Genomic DNA, 20887 nt, shown 5'->3' with positions numbered 1-20887 from the left:
GTCCAAGGTGGCCACTTTGGAGGCCCGTTAGGGAGGCATGTGTAAGGGGGTGCTGAACCAGTGAAGCCAGCACTGGGCCTCAGCTGTGCAGCATTGGTCACCGTAGCCTGTGACCTAAGGACCTTTAGAAGTTGCTGAGATGATACCTGCTGTCTGAGCTGGTCTATTTTGGATGTGTAGAACTGCGTTTGCTCACCAAGTGCTTCTAATAAGGGTCATGGGTTTTGTGTGAATATCTTTGTCGACTCGTTAAAGCGAGGTAGCGTACTCCTGCTGTTTATTAGCAACTGTCCTGCTTACTCAATTGTAATTGCAAGGCCAAAAATCTCCACTTGCACTCATGTAGTCAACTGAGGGGAAAGGTACAGGTATGCCTGCAGACAGGACTTGGCCTGATGCATTAATTGTAGGGGTCTTAGCATGACTTTCACATTCCAGATTAATTTTGTAAGATTGGCAGCTTGGAAGTTTTACACATCTGATCTTACACATCAGTACTTACAACATCTGATAAGGACTCATTAATAGAAAAAAAACCAAACAGAGGTACCAGCTCAGGTCAGGCACGCAGGTTACAGCCCAGTGTCCATTTCTGATTAGGGGAAATAGTGGCTGCGAAAGAAGGGGTGCTTAGCTTTTTTGGGGGCTGGTGTGGTTTGTCTGGTTTTTTAATACAGTTATAATTCCTTGGTATTTGCTCTCTGATTCTGGCCCTTGGTCTTTTTTTAGATTGAGTGGAGCTGGCATGTTGTTCTTTGTAGCAGAATCTGCACATTGGTATTTAATTTCTGATAGTTTTTTTTGTTCCAGAGTCTAGACAACTAACCAACTGTTTTCAAACACTGCCACCTTTCTACAGTTAATTTTTAAAATGCTCTTACATCAGCATACTTTTGAACACTTGTCATCTTTCACTTTTATCTACAAATGTTTAATCATTTTTTATCTTGATGTGGTTTGTTTTCATTTTATTTCATCCCTAATCCACTAAAGGAACTAAACACCTAATGTCATGTCCTACACTGGAGGGCAAAATCCTGGCAATTTAAGAAGCTGCTTTGAAAAAGCCGGGTGTACGTAATCCCCCATGTGACACTGTTCATGTGATGATATGCGATGGGCACTGCAGAGGGGCAGTCCTTTTTGGGGGGTTCTCTTAATCAGCTGTTTGTGGGTGCTTGAGGGACTGAGCTGGAGGAACCAGCAATGTCTTGCCAGGTCAGCCAGCTGGAATGGCGCAGTCTGCGCTCGGAGCCGGCTGTTCCTGCCCTTCCCTTTAACCCTGAGCAGCATCCTGTGGTCCTGAAGCTTGCAGCTGGCTCCTCCTGGCCACCCCAGTGCAAACTCTGTGGCATATAAAGTGTTTTGGGGCCACTTTGAATGGAAGAAAATGTCAAGCACTCAATTCTGCTTTTTTTGTTAACATAATATGCTGACCTGTGGAAAACACTACTATAAAATGGATCTGAGGAAACAGATAGTCCTCCCTTCAGCGAGTTTCAAGTCCCGCAAAAGACTCGATGGAGTTTTCTGGAGCTCCCTGGATTTATGTGTTTTGAAGCATGTCCTTGTCTGCCAGCAGCCTTCAGTGCCAGAGCCTGCCTTCCCAGCACATGCGTGAGTACGGCAGCCCACATCTGCTGACTGATTTGACATTATATGGCCCTTTTCCCTTAAAGCTATCTGAGATCTGTATTTACTTAACCTCAGGGAGCAATATAAGGGCAGTTCGTTACCCTTGATTAACTACAGAATGAGACAGGGGGAGGAGGGGTATGTATTATAAATATCCGAGGTATCGAAGCGAGAGAAGGTTCTAGATCATAAAAAGTAGTTGATACAAAACCTGTTGTTAATGGCCAGCTAAGGCAGTGTTGGCTTTACCATTCCTCAGGAGTTTGAGTATAAAATTCTTTGCTGCTGATGGTAATTTTGCCAAGACCCGTTTGCAGGGTTGTGGGTGGTCTGTGTGCTAGAGAAAAAGAGCTCGCTCAGATCTTGGGCGAGGACTAGTTATGGTGCAATTCTGAGCTCACTGTCTGAGCCAGAGCTCCCTGCAAGCTTCTGCGTGTCCTCACTAGCACGGAATTATCTCACCCACCTTGTTATAAATTGCCTGCAGTAACAAGCTGAACAATGTGAAGTCAAACCTCAAATACGGAACGGTGGAACACTGTATTCCTGGAGCCAGTTACATAAAGAGTGCGTGTCCAGGAAACACGTGCAGCAGTTACGTCTCCTGTGTACCTAGGCTCAGGTTTTCTTCTTTTTTCTCAAGTCTAATTCTGACACGCAGAACATCGTGAGCTGAAATTTATTTTCCTTTTATTGCTGACTGCATCAGGTTGTTTTTCCCCAGATTCTGCTGCTGAGTAAAACTCTTGTACTTATGTATATACACAGAGACTGAGATGATTTTTTAAATTTAAAGAAGTCCACTCAGTTCATTTCTGCTTTACTTTAAGGCCACAATAATACTTTAAAAAATAATTGAGATCTTTGAAAATACTACACGCCTACAGCAAAAAATCCTCTTCTAGGTGTTCTGTTAAACGTGCTGTACTCACTTTCGTTGGACTGAAGAACAAACATAACTGGGATATGACTTACACAGCTGGTTGCATCATGGCTGCCTACCTTTTCCAAGCTGGGAAAGGGAGTAGGAGCTACATAGGTAACTTCTGCGCGGGCTGGCTGCTTTTGACATCTCAGCCAGTGTGCTTTCTCTTTATACAGCCATCGATTTTTCTGACTTAAGTAGCGTTCGGTCACCCATTGTGTTTCTTATGGTCCCCACAGGGCTGTTCTCGGCGTTGTCTCCATTGCATTGTCAGGTTTGGATTCTTCAGTGTCTTGCTCTTCCTTGCAAGAAGTTATAAAAAGCAGTACAAAGATAAAGAAATTACTTGTTTGTTCCTTTTCCTGGGTAGATGAAAGTGTGACCAGTAATCTCATCCGGTGCGCAAAGACTGAGAGATGCTTGAGTCATGCTGTCTGGCTGAACTCTGGACTCTACGTAGCAACGAGTGCTTTCGTTTATTTGTTATACTGTGTTTATTTCTTATCACCGCTCCTAGCTCTGCCCACGTTTATCACCTTAATTTGGCTACAAGTCAGGGAATGCTAACAGTATTTTGCTACAGCAAAAACTACTACTTCTGAACACCAGCACTGTCTGAAATACTAATACTGGTTTATTTCATCAGGACAAGACTTGATAAATCTAGCAGATTTATCGTGGCCAAAGTCTTCAGAAATGCAATCAACCTCTAAGCTCGTATTCAGGCACAAAAAAGGCACTCCGTTTCAGAGGTGCTCGGGAGTTGCAAGGGGTCACTGCACGGTGTTCATTGATCACACTGCTTTACTGAAAGCCTGAATAGATGCTTATGGAGGGGTTTAGGTTATTAAATTGAGAATCTTGGTTTATATGCCCAGCGGTCACTGAAAGTAGAGTGGGCTTTTAGGTGCTTTGGGTTTTCTTCGGTAAAATAAATAGCAAAAGAAAGTATTTTAAAGTTTGTAAAAGTCTCCTTGTAATCATAATAATCTATATGTTACACTTAAGGTGTTCTGATCTGTAGAACCCCAATGAGATGTGTTTATTAGATGAGAAATTTTAAGCAGCAGAGTTGATTAGTCTTAAGTTTTATAATTCTGCTGATTTGTTATCATGTGGCTGCTTATATTGGCCAACTCACTCAGTGGTGGTTTTTTGCTGTACTAAATTCTGTGAAATTCTTTTGAGATCCTTTTTAGGTTTCCCTTTGTTTTTCTTCCCGGAGGGCAGGTAATGTATCAGAGCCAGCTCAATGTTTAACTAATGTCTCATAGGTAGGAAGAAAGGAAGAAAAAAAACAGGGGAGGGAGAGTGCGTCACTTTGGAGGAGGAGGGTAGCAAAGAAAAATGAGCTTTCTTAAACAAGTTGTGTGCAGAGGGACACGCTGCCAGGGCTTGGGCACTTCTCGGCGAGATCTTGGCTTTTTTCCCTGCTGGCCACCATGCAGGAAGCAGCTGGAGTGCTGAAGGAGGGCTTCCTCGTCAAACGGGTAAGTGCTCTGGTTCCCCTTCGTGGGTTTTGCTCAAATGTGGAAGCAACCCCTGAGTGGGGACTGGGTCGAGCCAGGGTTTGTGGCAAGGCAGCCCACTGGGCACTGGGTTTGGGGGGCTCCTGCCTGCTTCTAGAAGAGGAGCTCCTCTGGGTCTGTGCAGATGCAGGCCGGGGGAGCTGCATGAGCTGCAGCTCTGCACTACCCTCCCTCGAATCCTCCTGTATTGGAGCTTGCCCAGAGGAAAGTGAACTAGCTACTGGGCTCATCCAGTTAGGTATCAGAAAGCCAGTATGTCTGCACCTAGGGCACACCTCTCCATAAAAAAAGTACCTGGCAAACAGCTACGTGGCAGCAGTGGAAGCGGCCGTGGGAGGATGGAGAGAGGGAAGATGTTTTGACAGTCTCTTAAGATAGTTGCGCCACCTTTAGCGACCCAGCTGAGCAGGGTTTCCCATTTCATATGAAAGGATGGGGAACAGACTATCCTTTTTGAAGGGGATCAGAGTAATACAAATGTAGAAATTTGTTTGAAATAACTTCTTTCTTCCATGCCCCTCCACGCCCCTCAAGCTGCACTATAAGAAGATTTTAGCCAAAATGTGGAGAAAAGAGCTGGAAGATGGTGTCACAGATTTCAGCCTTTTCAACACTTCTCCCTATAGGACCAAGTCAGTCATAGCTGGGACACAAGAGGGCAACTTATCAAAGGGCATAAGCTGCTTTTAGTGCCAAGACCATGTCTTGGTGACTAACAGGTCCTTGATTGCACATCAAAAAGGGATTCAAAGGTTCATTCAAAGCTGTGCTGTGCCTTGGGAAATGCTTTTACACAGTACATGGCAGTGCTTCTGGTGCTAACATGAAGGCAGTCCTGGTCAGGAGCTCTCCTGGCAGGGCTGCCGGCCACGTGAAGCTGTGCTCTAGGCAGAGAAGGGCTGTGCAGCCAAAGCTGTTCCCCATCCTCCCTTCTGCAGTGAGGGCAGAACCCAGCTCCTGCTCTCCTCCCTGGGCTGCAGTTGTGAGAGGAGCCCAGGGTATCGTCAGCACGCTAAGCTGCAACGGCCTGTACAACATCACTGAGGTACACACTCTGATAGGAAGGAGACTACAAAGAAGACGACTAAAAGAAACTGAGGGAGAAGGGAACAAGGGATCCAGAGGAAAAAATTAGGAAGGGGTGGGATCAGGTAAAGGAAAGAGAGATTTCTTAAGAAGAAGAGAGCAGAAACAAGGACATGATCTAAATGCATTATAAATGACTGAATTATGTATTGTAATGTATTATAAATGTAAAGTAAATGTATGCAAGTCAGGTAAAGATAAATAAAAAAGTTAAGGTCGTCTGCTGAAAAAGGGGAAATCTCCAAGAAGGAAAGAAAAGAGCCATAGCAAAGAATGTACTCTCAGGAAAAATGCCCAAGGGACTTTACAACAGGTGAAAAAAAACACTGAAGAAGGCTAAGGGAAGGAGAAAATAAACCCAAGTTAGAGAAATTGTCTTCAGTATAGACTAGAAGACACTAGATCTAACGTGCCCTGGATTTTGGAGACTTTACTTCACCTTTTCTTGGAAATTGCTGGTTTTCCCCTTTACTCATAGAGAATTAATGAGCTTTGATTCCTGCCACAACTGGACCTTGCATGTTCCTTTCTTCTAGCTATGCCCACCCTCTCCCAGGTGTCAGAGCTTCCTCTATCCAGTGCTTCGCCTGCTGGCTCTAACGCTCCATCGCCTGTGGAAATGCAAGTCAGCTTCCCGCACCACAAAGCTGGACCTGACACCGTCAGACAGGACTGAGCCTGTCAGAGCCAGCCCTCCCTCCATCTGTTCTCCTACAGCCGTGCTAAAGACAGCCAGTGGCTGTTTACAGAGGCGGAAGAAGAGGTTTTGTCTGTATTCTGGTCTAACCCAGGAGGCATTCAACAGCAGCCTTCGCTCAATTCTTTTTCCATTAAAGACTGTATTTCCTTTACAGGGAGCAGTAGCACAGGGAATGTTTTAGCTTGGGAGACTGGAGGCAGGTAGGATAGAAATAATCCACCCTTTAGCAGTAAGAGGGGATGTAAGGAAAAACCAAGTCACCCAGCAAAGCGTTCTCAGAATCACTTGGCACCTACAGTCACGACAAAATGACAAAGAATGAAACACACAAAACACCACCCAGGGTCACCAGAGAGGAGGAGTTTGTCTCCAAGAGGCCTCACACATTTTGGCTGTAGCGTTGTTCCTGCCTGGTGCTGTCAGCGAGCACGTAGTCACCTAAATGACAGCTCTCTTGGATAATTCATGTGAGCTTTTGCAAGAAACAATTCTTGCCAGCAAAGAAGCTGTCCTTGCTGGAGAAAGAGCAAAGCACCCTTATGTTGTTCCATGATTTTACAGTGATGGAACTGTGCTATTTTGTATTTTGGGGAGAACAGGAGTCATGATGAATTCTTGTCTTTCTTGTCATGCAGTTTCCTATTGGCTTATGGTATTTTCATCTCAAAAAAAAAAAAAGAAAGTATTGTCATTTCTCAGTGCTTGTGTTAAAACCAGCTATGTGAATTTCTTCCCCTCTAGGGACATGTTGTTCGTAACTGGAAAGTGAGATGGTTTGTCCTGCTTCAGGATAAGCTGCTGTATTACAAAATTGAAGGAGGCAAGAAGGAGCCTAATCCAAAGGGCAGGATCATTCTGGATGGCTGCACTATTACTTGTCCATGCCTGGAATATGAGAACAGACCGGTACGACTCGAAAAATGTATCTCTTCTCAATGACACTCACTTTCTAACTTTTCCCTGGTCTTTTTCTTTCTTCCTGACTTCTTTGATTACTGCAACCGTATCGCTGGGGTGTTTCCAGAATTAGGCCCAGCCAAAAGCAAGCTGCCATTAGCAATGTAACGAGGACAAGCAATGACCTCCCTCATTGTGTCTTCGCTGTTCCCTGTGCCCAAATCTGAGTCACAGCCATTAACAAAAAAACCCAGAAAAACCTAAGCCCTCACACAAACAATGGGAAGAATGAATGCAAATGCATCAGCCCAATAGTGTGTGGAGGAAGGACAGGGAGAGCTCACTAAAATTTGAGAAGGATGGGAAAGAAGGGAAATACCATCATGGTAGTTGCCTTAAACTCTGGCTGTATCCACAGGATGCTCCTGGGCAGCCAGGACAGATGCCCTTTGGGACTTTGCTGCTGTGGAAAGTTTCCAGCAAGAGGGCTCTGGAAGGGAAAGTGCCTCTGGTGCTTCTCCGCTCAGCCACGGGTAGCAGCAATGCAGACTTCCTCTGAGTGGGGCCAGAAGGGAAATGACTGTCAATTGCTGACTATTTCAGTACTTCTTATGGCAGAGCAAGCCTAGGGAGAGCTTGTAGTTGTTGAAATTAGAGATCTGGATGTGGAAAGCTCCATAGTCAGCAGCACACTCCGATGTAATCCACTATCTGAATGGTCTCCTCTAAGTACCACAAGCTCCATGCACGCAAGCCATACTTGGCACTGAAAACCCTGGGATTCAGGGCAGGGGGGAAGCGAAAAAACCAACAGTTGTGCCCACCATCCTTCTGGCCAAGAATTGCTCTGTCCTGCTCAGGTGGGATGCCATATCAGACTTATTTGTGTCACTTGGGCCAGTGCTAAAGAAGCAAAACACAAGTAAAGGACAATAGCTAAATGATGTTTGGATATAATAGCTAAATGAAGTTGTGGATGCCCCATCCCTGGAAGTGTTTAAGGCCAGGCTGGATGGGGCTTTGAGCAACCTGCTCTAGTGGGAGATGTCCCTGCCCACAGCAGGGGGTTTGGAACTTGATGATCTTTAAGGTCCCTTCCAACTCTAACCATTCTATGATTCTATGTTATTGCTTTGCACTTCTTTCTTCACAGCTACTCATCAAACTTAAGACAAAAACCAACACAGACTATTTCCTTGAATGTTGCTCCAGGGAGGAGCGAGACTCTTGGGCTTTGGACATCACTGGAGCTATTCATGCTGGTCACCCAGTACAGGTACAAGAGCTTCACAAAATGAAGAACTCCTTCAAACTACTAGAGAATATCAGTCTCCAGTAAGTGTATATGGTTTCTCCTGCTATTGCTGATGGATGGGAAGGGTCAAGGGAAGCTCCCCTCTACACAGATCTGCTTCCATGTGGCCAAGAGTCTCTACACTGGCTGCTCTGCCCTGGGTTGGCACACGCTTTTGCCAGGGCACAGGAATGCACTTTTTCCTGACTGACATTAGGCAAAAAGGAGGATCCAGGAAACTATAGACCTGTCAGTCTAACCTCGATACCAGGGAAGGTCATGGAGCAGGTCATCTTGAGTGCCATCAAAACCCACATAATGGGCAACCAGGGGATCAGGCCTAGTCAGCATGGGTTTATAGAAGGCAGGTCCTGCCAGACGAACCTGATCTCCTTCTATGACAAGATAACCAGATTATTGGACGAGGGAAAGGCTGTTGATATTGTATACCTGGACTTTCGAAAAGCCTTCGATACTGTCCCCCATACAATTCTCGTGGAAAAACTGGCTTCACACGGCCTGGATGAGCATACAATCCACTGGGTCAAGCAATGGCTGACTGGACGGTCCCAAAGAATGGTGCTCAATGGATTTAAATCCAGCTGGCGGCAGGTCACAAGTGATGTGCCTCAGGGCTCAGTGTTAGGACCATTTCTGTTTAATATCTTTATTGATGATCTTGACAAGGACATAGGGTGTATCATCAGCAAGTTCACAGATGACACCAAGTTAAGCAGGAGTGTTGATTCCCAGGAGGATAGGGAAGCTATACAGAGAGACCTAGATAGATTGGATCATTGGGCCAAAATCAATGGCATGAGTTTCAACAAGGGCAAGTGCCAGGTTCTGCACTTGAGCCACAATAACCCCAAGCAGCGCTACAGGCTTGGGGAAGTGTGGCTGGAAAGCTGCCTGGAAGAAAGAGACCTGGGGGTTCTAATTGACAAGCGGCTGAATATGAGCCGGCAGTGTGCCCAGGTGGCCAAGAAAGCCAACGGCATCCTGGCTTGTATTAGAAACAGCGTGACCAGCAGAAGTAGGGAGGTGATTGTGCCCCTGTACTCAGCACTGGTGAGGCCACACCTCGAGTATTGTGTCCAGTTTTGGGCACCTCAATACAAGAGAGATATCGAGGTGCTGGAGCCAGTGCAGAGGAGGGCAACGAAGCTGGTGAAGGGCCTGGAAGACAAATCATATGAAGAGCGGTTGAAGGAGCTGGGACTGTTTAGTATGAGGAAGAGGAGGCTGAGGGGAGACCTCATCACTCTCTTCAACTACTTGAAAGGACACTGTAGAGAGGTTGGTGCTGGTCTCTTCGCACAGGTAATTAATGACAGAACAAGAGGGAATGGCTTCAAGCTCCAGCAGGGTAGGTTTAGACTGAACATTAGGAAAGAATTTTTCACGGAAAGAGTGGTCGGGCATTGGAATAGGCTGCCCAGGGAGGTGGTTGAGTCACCATCCCTGGATGTGTTTAAGAAACGTTTAGATGTGGTGTTGGGGGATATGATATAGGGAAGAACTTTGTAGTGTAGGGTAGATGGTTGGACTCGATGATCCCAAGGGTCTCTTCCAACCTGGATGATTCTATGATTCTATGATTTTTCAGAGCCGGGGGGAGCACATGTGGTTTCTTCAGCAGCACCTCACTGCTGACTTGAAGACCTTCCTAGTCAGCTGCAGGGGTTCTAACTAGGGAGATGCATTACCTCAGGAGTTGTAATGTCAGGGAAAGACTGAGCAATGACACTGTTCATGCTGTGTTGATGAGCTTTCTAAGCTGACAGCCAGAATCCAGGCTAGGATTTTTAGGATGCATTACGTTAAGAGGAAACAGACAACTGATTAAGAAACAGAAAGATTAGATGAACTTGATTTGTGTAGAGAAGGTAAATAGAGGCCGACTATAGCTCAGTTAGAAGTGCTTTAAATGGAAAAGTACTTTTGAGGCATCTTGTTTAGTGCAGCGATTTGGAGAATAAAGTTTTCCTACACCGTACTTTGGATGAAGCTTATAGGGGAGTATCTAGGCTGTTTCCCATTTTTATGTTGGTAATGGTTAGGATATCCCAGGCACTGATGGAAGTACGTGACAGCTTCTGCCTGTCCTTCTATTCTAATAATGTTGTTCTGTGTTCTCTTTTACAGCCACATAGTGGAGAAAATGTGTGACAGCAGTACTGGAATTAAGCTGACCCGCAACTTGGAGCAAGGCAACAGATACAAGGAGACCTTCACAGGTACACCTGCTGCAGGCAAAGAGCTTCCTCGCATCTGACATGCCACACTGCAGTGACAAAGGGAGCTACTGTACTGCCTTCATGGTGGGATCAGTTGTGGCCCAGTGGAAAGTACTGATGCAGCCAAGTTCTCTGACACCTTTCTCTTGCTCTTTGGATACATGGACGCATATGTAGGACCCCACAGTTTTGGTCAACCTTGCAATTCATTGACAGTGTTTGTGATGGTGCCAAAATATTTCAGCAAATGAGGGCCTTTGTGGCAAGAGACCATCTGTCTCGCCTTGGAAGAGCACGTTGCCTTGGTATGACAGCTGCCTTTCCTTCTGCAGGTTCTGCCCTGGTGGACTGGCTCATCTCCAATAGCTTTGCTGTGTCACGATTCGAGGCCGTCACCTTGGCGTCCATGCTGATGGAGGAGAACTTCATCAAGCCCGTGGGAACCCGCAGCACTGAGGCCATGCGCTACAGCGACCTCTCTGAGCAGTTCCTTGACGACTCCAGCGCACTGTACATGTTTGTAAGTGACACAGCTGCCGAGAGAGGCACCTCCTGTGCCCCTTGTCACACGCTTGATTTGGGGCAGTGATCAAGGGGACACGCACCACAGGCAACCAAAAGCAAAATATGCAGGCTATGAAAATAAGTACAGAAGGAGCAGCTCTAGGCTTTTAAAAGCGCTAACGCTTGCACTTTTGCTGGGGACAAATAGCTGCATGGACATGGAGGGTTCTACAAATTCCATGATTAGGCATTAAAAGGGGTGTGTCCCTCGAGCACAGTGCTGTGTCTGCATTTAATGGAGGCCGGGCTGTAGTTATGCTCAAGGCCACAGTACGTGTGTAGGTTTTACAGCTGTAATTTGTTGCTTGAAAATCTTGGACCTACAAAGCTTAGCAGCACGGCTACGGAGTAGAATTTACTCGGGAAATATGAGTTAACAACAGCTCAAGGAAAATAAAATGTACTTTAAAAAGGTTTCTAAATTAAAAAGTGGAACAATCTTTTCCCTATTTGCAGGCTGAGAGCAGTAATAAAAATATCAGTTCCAGGGAAGAGCTACAATTTACCATCGCTGAATTAAGTGGCACAATTGTGAAGCAAGGATTCTTAGTGAAGCAGGTAAATACAGTTTTTCAGCCTTCTCTGGGAAACAAGAAAAATGACAACTCTTAGGACTTCCTAGAAAATAAATGTGATTTATACAAGCAGGGCTGGGGAGTTGTGGCCAGGAGAGAGAACTTGCCTGTCAGCACTACTGTCAGAGATCATATGGTGAAGAGTATGTAGTTATAAAGAGGTGAGCTATGGAACTTGCTGCTCAGGCAGGATTCATGGATATTTGGTATATATTGAGTGTAAACTGAAAGGTATAGAATAGTATCAAAAGCAAGAGTCCCACACAAACTCCAAATCCCAGCAGAGGCGTTATACTCACTTCCGAGCAGACCCACTGTTCCTCTGGTCTAACCAGTCCCACCCAGGCCATGTGAGCAGCTACGATGTTCTGCCAGCCACAGACAAATTTCAAGGCTGAGTAGACTGATATTTGCATGAAGTGGACATCAGCCTGTGGATGGTCACTCATGTACACGTGGATGCTCTAGCAGTGGTGAGACCCGTTTTCTTGTTTCTCAGCACAAGGAAGGGAGAGCGTAAGGAATTATCAATGTATGAAGAAGGATGTTAAGCAGAAAATCCTGGGAATTACTAAAATATCAGAAAATATTTTTCTCTGTTAGCTCCAAAACCTCTTTTTTCAGGAGCTATCTGGGTCTCCCCTACACCCTGGGGGAAAATGGTCATTGCAGAAAGTATTTACTGGTGGCAACTTTAATTCTTTTGGTTTGCAGGGGCACAAGAGGAAAAACTGGAAGGTGAGGAAATTTGTTTTGAGAGCTGAGCCTGCTTATTTGCACTACTATGACCCCACTAAGGTAAGTGAGTGGGGAGTTACTGCCCCCAGAAATCCTCTCACAGACCTAAACATTATAATGAAAATACAATTATGCTGTAAATGTTTCTCTCACCCAAATCTCCTTCCGTGTTTCTCTATCCATTTCCTGGGAATAAGACCTCTCTGGCCTTACCCTGGGAGGTTGCTCTTGTAGGATTTTTTCTCTCTGTATCTTCCCTCCTGTCTTTTCCCTAGTGAGATTCCTTTTCCTTAGCTGAGGGGCAGCAGTCTTCTTGGGATTGGTCTTTTGCTGAACCCACACAGTCTGGGACCATGCTCCTGCAGGGATTTGTCCTGGGCTGTGATCTTTCTGGGCTGACGTCCCACCACTTGAGGGTCATGCTGGTACTGGGATTTTTGATGTTCTTATTCCAACATTGAATAGGGTCTCCTTGATGCTGAAGTATTTACATTAATTTCTGCTACTCAGTTTTAAACTTGCTCAGGGAATAGTAGGATTTGTTTTTGTGGATATAATAATCGATGTGAGCAACGCAGAAAGCATGTGGATCCATCAGCTCTGGATGCATAGGGTACCACAAAGCCCAACAGGTTGCTAAAAGCGCATGTATAGAAATGCTTTATGTGACATAGAAAGAAAACACAAACAACGTAACAGTGAAAAGAGCTTATGGAGCTCATTCATTTTTTGTTGCCTGTTTCTTTGTGGGGTTTTTCTGCACTGCAATTAGCCCTCGTAATGCTATAAACTCGAACTGCAGAACTTGAAGATCAGAGAAGACAGCCAGCCTACCAGTGAAAACAGTCACGTTTTTCCCACACGGTTTCAGCAAAAAGCAGCAAGCTAAAAATTTGCAGACATACCTTTTTTTTTTAACATGGGTTGTTACTGATAAGACTATATATAAGTTTGAAATAAGATTGTTAGCCTACCCTTCTGCTTTTAACCGATCTCCAGCATTCCCAGCTACCTCAGAGAAACATCTGAGACTGAAACAACATAATAATGCATTTAATTACATGTCCAAATTGACTTCTCTTGTGACATGGATGTTTTATATCTGGAAAGACTGGCATTTCAACTCCACCTTCATAAAAATAATTGATGGGCTCTGGGAAATTATTCTAATGATGATATTTTTCTAGATAAGCCTGATTTCCTTTTACTTTGCAGGAAGAAAACAAACCAGTAGGTGGATTTTCTCTTCGTGGCTGTCTTGTCTCAGCTCTAGAGGACAATGGAGTCCCAGCAGGTAAGCACGAGCCTCTAAACTTTCATACATAGATATTTATGCCATAGCAATACAGCCTTTGGGTGTGAGTTTGCGTGTATGGCTGTCTGCATGCACAAGTGCGCTGGCCTTTCCTCTCCCCTTGCAAGCAACGGAAGAGGCATATCACAAAAAAATCCCCGTGCTGGTGGGTTGTCCAGACCAGAGGGGATTTATTTTTTTTAAGTGTTATTTCCACATATCTTGGGTGTTCCCCTTTTTATGGGCTTTTCTCAGTCAAATGACTTCTGAGACAGCCCTTAGACACTGATTAACATTCCGGAGATAACAGACAAAGAGGAAACACTTTCTTTTTGGATGTTGTTTAACTCCAAGTTTTGAGGCACCCCCTGATGCCATCCCTTTCCTGTGTGTTCTTTCTGCTTATGCTATTGCGTCTTCCTTTTTCATCTGCTAGAACCCGAATGCAGGGGAGGCATAAAGACAGCAATATAAAAAAATAGCTCTGCTAGTGAAAATGCTTGGCTTAGGCATTTGTCTAGAACCTCGGCCTCACAGATAAGCGTTTGTTAAAGCAACTGTTAAAGCAATTTATGTTATGACAGTAAGCACAATGTGTGGATCTCGAATAGGGAGCATCTTTCTAAAGACAAAATAGAGGATTTGAAAAAGATACAGTCCAGGCTGGGAGGCCATGATGAACAACAGAGCTCCTTGATAAGAGGAACTTAAAGATGGGCAGGAGCAAACCTAATCTACTGCACAAACTGGTAGGGAGTTCATCCCTCCATTGTGTAATTCGAGTGAGATTCTTCATCTAAACAGTGGCTATTTTGTATATGAAGCATACTGTTCAGTAGTTAATACAGGGTATGTGAGGGGTGTCTGTACTATATTTTGCAGAAGGGAAATCAAAGAGCTTTAGATGTCTTATCCATAATGAAATGGAAAGGTCTGATACCCTAATTCATTAAATTAAAATTCTTCCCTGTGAAGCTTCATATCTGCCACAAAGCATTTCTCTGTGCACCTTCCTCATCTGTGATTTTGTTTTTTTTTTTCTCTGCAGGAGTGAAGGGCAATGTGCAAGGCAACCTCTTCAAAATTATCACCAAAAATGACATTCATTATTATATCCAGGCCAGCTCCAAGGCAGAGCGAACACAGTGGATTGAGGCAATCAAACCATTGACATGAGTAAGGTCAACTCCACAACAAATGACAAGTCACATTTGTGACCAAGTTTCCTGCTCTCATTGTCTGGGAGTGTTGTTTTTCCCTTAGATAGTCTATTCTTGTTACTTGTATCGCCATAGCACCTAGTAATTCCTGGCAGATCCTAGGTGCCTGGGAGTCATGTAGATTTAGAATAATTCCCCACCAAGAACTTATCATCTAACCAAGAGACAAAAGACAACAGGTGGATACAGATAAACAGGACTTCACAAGGAAACAATGAGATATAATATGCCAAGATGAAAGAAAAGAATTCTTTTGTACAAGTATTCAATCTATATCTGACAGATCCAGGTTGTGGTCTGTCCTAAAGCAGAAATGTCTTGCTCCTTTACCCTTTATAAAGGGGCTCATAAACTTAATTAGTTAAGACTGACTGAATCACGGTCATGAAAGGCCCTGGTGTCTGAGGCTGCCTTTCTTGGTGTAGAATGTCTTACCACAAGTGTCTTGTGCTAAGCCGCAATTCAGCTGCCAGGATAATCACTATTGCGAAACAAACCAGAGGGTCTGTCTGTCCATCCATCTGCTCTACCATTTGGTTCTCTCTTAGGCTAGAAAAGACCAAAGGTTCTGGAGAGGAGGATTCTCCAGTATATAGATTATTCTTGTGCTGCTGGTAATGGCCCATAGCAGTACAGGATCCCAAGTATCAAATCAGATCAGTGGCAGCCATTCCAGACAATCACTCTTGCTGAATATATTGGAAGAAATCACTCAGGCAAGACTTTTCCTCCTAATTATCACCATAAGTCCAGTTCTGTGGAGCACCATTGGGACTGAGAACTCTAATAGCAGTTCTGACTATTACTTTTTCTATTTTAAGCCATTAAATTTTCCATTATTTGTCTAGTACATTTGACTTTGATATCATTAGATATAAAAAAGATTGCAGTGCCTTTGAGTCTCCTGTGATCTTTAGACATGATTTTTCTGAGGGCAGTTTGAGTGTATGAAAATGGTTTCATACACTGAAAATTTAGATTTATATAGAAACTGAGACATTCTCCAGAGCACCAGAAGGTAGAATGGAATGTATGAGATGATTAAAACACCCAACCAGCCTGCTGACACACTATTATCACAGAATTCCTTGTGTTATCTGAGTACCTGTATCTGACAGCCAGACTCTGCAGAGCCTCCAAAAGCCCTCTGAAGACAGCATGCTATAAATCTTCCTCGAAGTCCCAGAAGAATTTGATAGCTCTCTATCCACAGAACGACCTCTTTGCAGACTTTTTGTTCTCCAAGTTATGTACTGAAAAAAAAGTCTCTTCATCTAGAGACTTTCTCCTTCGTCCCGTGTTATAACCAACCAATCGTAACAGAGCCAAAGGCAGCAGCTATGATATATGCTTATATATGTATTAGAACAGCCATGTATTTAGGACTTTTTTCTAAATCTACAGCAATGAAATAACAGCACAACGCTCCCGTGCATTCAAATATTTAACAGAGCTGGTAAAAAAGTTTGCCAGCAAAGATGGAGTTTTAATTAGATACAAGAATGGGCAATGCAGTTTCAGCTACAGATACCATTTCCTAGGGCTGGTCCAGAGAAGACTGTGAAATCCACAGCTGTTGAAACGTTTCAATTCATGTGAATGCTACCTGCAAGAGACAGGGATGGTGGTAAGGCACTTATTGTTCTGTACTGGGAAGCACGAATGGCTTTGTACTGACTGAGCAGAGCTTCCAGGAAAAGCAATTCCCTCCTGATAACGTAAGCCTTGCTGGGGCCCACCAGACTCCCTTATTCACTTATAAGGGAATCTTCTGCTTCTCTCTTCTGAGTCCCACCACCTGCATGCTGTCCAGTTCTCATCACAAGGGTAACAGCCACCCTATCGCAGAGGACTTAGCTCTGCAAGCTGGCATGCCTGGGGAGTTAGGGGACCACGAGGATGTGAGATACCGCGTAACATCATAAATCTTGCAGTCTGGGAGGCCAAGAGAGTATCTCAGCAAAGGCCCTCTGATTTACCTGGACCAGCCATAGCTCTGCAATTGCTGGGTGTGTATGAAAGAAAAAAAAGTATATGTTTCAAACACATCAACAAATGAGAAAGATACAGTTCCCACTATCCAGAATCAGCCAGGGGAAAAAGATAAAGCATTTCTCAGACAGGAGAAAGTACATTTGCCTCTCTCTTCTGGTCATATTGTGGTCTCCTGTTTTTCAAGCCACTTTGGTAAGCTTGATGTCGCCGGTGATCTGCAAAGCTTTCACCAAGTTCAGGGGCTGAATGCGGTGAGTAAAGTCACAGAGCTGCCGCCCATCAAGCAAGACTCGTATTTGCTGGTGTTCACATAAGAGCTCCATCTGCAATGGAAAAAGACGGGATGGTGTTAGAGACAAGCAGCAGAGCTGATTTCACCAGCATGGATTTAGAACCCCATGTGATGGGGACAGTGAAGCACAAAGTCTACCTGTTCTTCTGAAATGCCCCTAATAAATAACCTGCTCTCTGCTGATATGGGTACTGTAAAGCTCCTTATAGTGAGTTCTGTCACTGAGACTAGAGAAAGGAAAGGATCTCTCCCATCAGGGCTTGAACTGTTGCTCTCTGTACCATACTAGACTAGTTAACCTGTCAGTTTCCATAGTTAGCTATTTATGGTCATATACATAGCCTTCAGCCTTTCTTCCCACCTTTTCTTCACCCTAATCATAGTACCCCCAAAAATACCTTAAATGTGTCGCCTGCCGTAAATGGGAAGTAGGGAATGGTCTTCTCTTCTCTTCCCCATTTTCCAGCAATTCGTGCATTTCGGGTGATGGATTTGTCACTAAAGTTAACAGTAAATAACAGCCCAACATCTTTGCTTGCATCCACTGGATCACAGAGCAGAGTCACTGAAAAGCTGAAAAGACAATTAAATGACTGGGACTTCCAGAAACGTAAAAGGACATGGTGAGCACATCAGATGCCTATAAACACTAGAGACAACAGCTATTGATTTCTTGTCACACTGAAATACAGGATTCCACAGGGACTGTGCATAGGCTTAAAAGTTGCAGAAAGGGATGAGAACACAGTCTTTGTTTCTCCTCCAGTTTCCAGTAGGATGCTAGTGACTTCTGATGTTTCTTTCCCCTGTGACTGGAATCAAACACATTTGTGGGTGAGCCAATTCCAATTTGTATCCTACAAGAGGTTATGGAAAACTCTTCACAAGTGTTGATTGCACTGGAGTTGATCACTGTATATGCAAAAAAAAAAAGGTGTAATGACAGCACACTTGCTGTCATCCAGACTAAACACAGCAATGAGCCTGCACATCCTGTGCCAAAACCACTGGTTTTCAAGTGGTGTTGATTCCAGCCCCCATCAGACAACCAAGATACGGGTTCAAAATTGCACCTCTTCCTGGAGGAGAGATGCCCCTTGTGTGCCCCCTCAGGTTCACATTAGATAGGGCAAGGAGTAGAAAATGCTGGCATGGCAGTCAGAGGGGTCCAAACAGCTAATTATTTCTCACCCTTTCAATTTCGATCTAAGAGCAGGAAAGTTAAACAGAGCTATAAATTATGAATCTATATGACTTTCTTCCTCACAAAGAGCGCAGACCCTCAAGAAATCATTTGAATTTAGGTAGCAGTACATATGGCAAGGGTGAAGCCCCCATCAGCCCCTTCACCTACCTCTTGGGGTTGGAGTGTACCACTCCTATGACTGTGAGTTTCATGGCTGGTCTCAGGCCACCTTTAATTTCACCAACATACTGCTCCACCTGCAGAGGACAGTAAAAACATGCTGTGGTAGGTCACGCCGTGGGTAAACCAGCTTTAGCAGTTGCACTGGCCACCTCATGTAGCTTGATTTTATTTTTACATGTACAACAGAGCTTAAAAATATTTCTGGCCTAAAATATTTCTTGCGTTTTTGGTATAAATTCTGTCAGTTCTGGTACCTGAGGTGAGCAAGAGGGCCACCGTAGCTGGTAAGGAGGCGTTGGCTGCCTGACAGGACTGCCGGCTCCTGACAGGACTGCTGGCTCCGGTGGGTGGTTTCTGACCAAAACTGCTGTCCGTAAGATGTATGGCGGCTGACGGTGCTCTACCTGACCTATATGTGTGACTGATGACCCTGACAGCATGCCTCAGGTGGCCCTGGGAAGAGCCACCACTGACCTCAGGTGGGTGATGCTGCTCCCCAAGACCAGAGGAGGTTGGGCAGGCGCTGTGGTGACCCACGCCTCTCACGAGTGACAGGACCCAGATCGCTGGCACAGCCGGAACGAGCTGGTGAGGACCGCTATGGTCCAACGAGACGATAAATCTGGTCACAGCAGATCAAAAGCTTTGGGGCAGCATGGTGCAGAGCGCAGGCGCTGCGTGAACTTACTCTGACAACTCGAATTCAAGAACAAATTTTGGTAGGCTAATGACACCAGTGGGCTTTACACCAGGCCAGGCTGCCCCTGTCCTCGGCCACAAGACCACAAAGCCAGCACAGAGGTTGCACTGCCACTGCATTTTGGCAGAAATGCAACCGTGTCCTCACAGGTGAGCCCAGTCACACCTCTCCCCATCACTTTTTCAAAGCCAGAAGATGCCCCCCACCCCGCCATGGATCTACTCACAGAGACCTGCAGTTACAAACTCCAACCAAAGATCAGAGCTACATCTACTTGCTCCAAATAATTCTCTAACAGCTTCGACCATCAGTGGAAAGGTGATACAGGCGATGGTTGACGTGGAAAAAAAAAAAAAAAGAGCTTGGAAACAAGTGATGGGAACGTTTTGAGACTTCAACTTCAGAAATGGTCTCAAAATGCAAAAGCTGGGGTACTACGCTGCAGCATGTAATCACTCCCCTTGCAGAGTCACCTAGAAAGAAGCTGCTACAAAACACTGAGCGTTGTTAGCAATTTGCGTAACACTGATAATATTCCAAGGCAATGCACAGCAGACCCTATTTTTAGATAAAAAGCGCTTTATCGTTCCAGTGTTCCAAGGTAAAAATTCAGACGTTTTTTGCTAGAAGACCTGCACTATATATGTATTTTGACTATGAGAAGCACTACATCAGCATGGAAACCCACAGACTTCTGTTCACAGCAAATGGGCTTCCATTCAAGAGTAAGTTGCTATGGTATTTCATATGTATCTTTAAATTTTGGAAAATATAACCAATGTTAGATTTTTAAATTATTGAATGCCAGTTTGCTTAACAGAAACACAAATTGAAGGTGAAAAATGTTTTGCATATACTCTATTTCCTAATTTAAAGGTACTAGTTACATGTTCTGCTAAGATGACTTTAAACAATTTATTTTCCTACCTTCATATTTACATCCAGCCACCTTTACTTCTTAACAAGGCCAATACTGGAAGAAATGAATTTAAAAGTACCTTCAAAAATGACAGCACTGCTGCTGACTGTGAGTAGTGCACATTCACCCTTGCTGAAGTGGGCAGGTGACTCCAGCAGGGATGTTTTGAACTTTATAACAAAAGAAAAGCGCCAGCTACCTGAGATGTTTTATGTGAGGGAGCAGATCTTCAAGTAAGGAGTCTGACTGCAAGGAGATACTTTAAATTGCATAAAGCAATTATTAGTGGGTAATAAGTATAGGAGATCCCAGGCTAAATGAACTTCATCCTCATACAGGTCCTGTGTCCCACTAAAGCTCCTTCCTTGCCTACCTACACGAGAGACAAGATACAAAATAATACCCCAAATTGAAAGTGCATGTCGAGCAATTGTGCAGAGCTGCACCATAGTACACACCATCGCTAAAGGCACAGAAAATCAGAACTGAATAGATCGAACGACAACCACCACATGGCTTCAACACGTACAGCTCGTCCAGCGTGGCTGAAGTAAGTTCGAAGGCATGACTACCCACGCGCCATTTCTCTGCCAACATTGAATTGACAGTACAGGTGAAAAATACTGAGGATGCCGTAGGAGGTAATGGTACAAACTCCTGCAGCAGCATCTTACACCGTTTTATTGGTGGGTCCCAGCATGTGCACAACGTACATAGCCCCCTTCCCGTATTTTCCATTCAGGACTCACTCGGTCACTTACTTTGGGACGCCTCTCCTCTGTCATCACCGCCTGCCTCTTACACTCGCCTCTGCTGCAGCAGTCCCTGGAGGAGTTTTTTTGTTTTGTGTGTCAGGACAAAAAACAAACAAAAAGCCCGGAATAAAGGGAGGATGGGGGGGTGGGAGGGGGCTTA

At 44.6% G+C, this 20887-nt stretch overlaps 2 protein-coding genes across 2 annotated transcripts; one reads left to right on the top strand and one right to left on the bottom strand.

Annotated features, from left to right (window-relative positions):
- Nucleotides 1-4002: 4002 nt before the first annotated feature.
- PLEK2 (pleckstrin 2) lies at nt 4003-15090 on the top strand. The gene is made up of 9 exons (XM_074149783.1): nt 4003-4050; nt 6617-6781; nt 7926-8107; nt 10215-10306; nt 10639-10826; nt 11327-11428; nt 12160-12243; nt 13399-13477; nt 14526-15090. The coding sequence occupies exons 1-9, from the start codon at nt 4003-4005 to the stop codon at nt 14651-14653; spliced, it is 1068 nt and encodes a 355-aa protein (XP_074005884.1). The 3' UTR covers nt 14654-15090.
- Nucleotides 15091-16037: 947 nt separating this feature from the next.
- Nucleotides 16038-20821, bottom strand: LOC141466029 (galectin-related protein A-like). The gene is made up of 4 exons (XM_074149742.1): nt 20734-20821; nt 18339-18427; nt 17383-17557; nt 16038-17015 (listed from the first exon to the last, which is right to left on the bottom strand). The coding sequence occupies exons 1-4, from the start codon at nt 20755-20757 to the stop codon at nt 16872-16874; spliced, it is 432 nt and encodes a 143-aa protein (XP_074005843.1). The 5' UTR covers nt 20758-20821; the 3' UTR covers nt 16038-16871.
- Between the last annotated feature and the right edge of the window lie 66 nt (nt 20822-20887).

Source organism: Numenius arquata, chromosome 6 (assembly GCF_964106895.1).
Source record: "Numenius arquata chromosome 6, bNumArq3.hap1.1, whole genome shotgun sequence".
Classification (NCBI taxonomy): domain Eukaryota; kingdom Metazoa; phylum Chordata; class Aves; order Charadriiformes; family Scolopacidae; genus Numenius; species Numenius arquata.
This window is presented reverse-complemented; position numbering and strand designations above follow the sequence as displayed.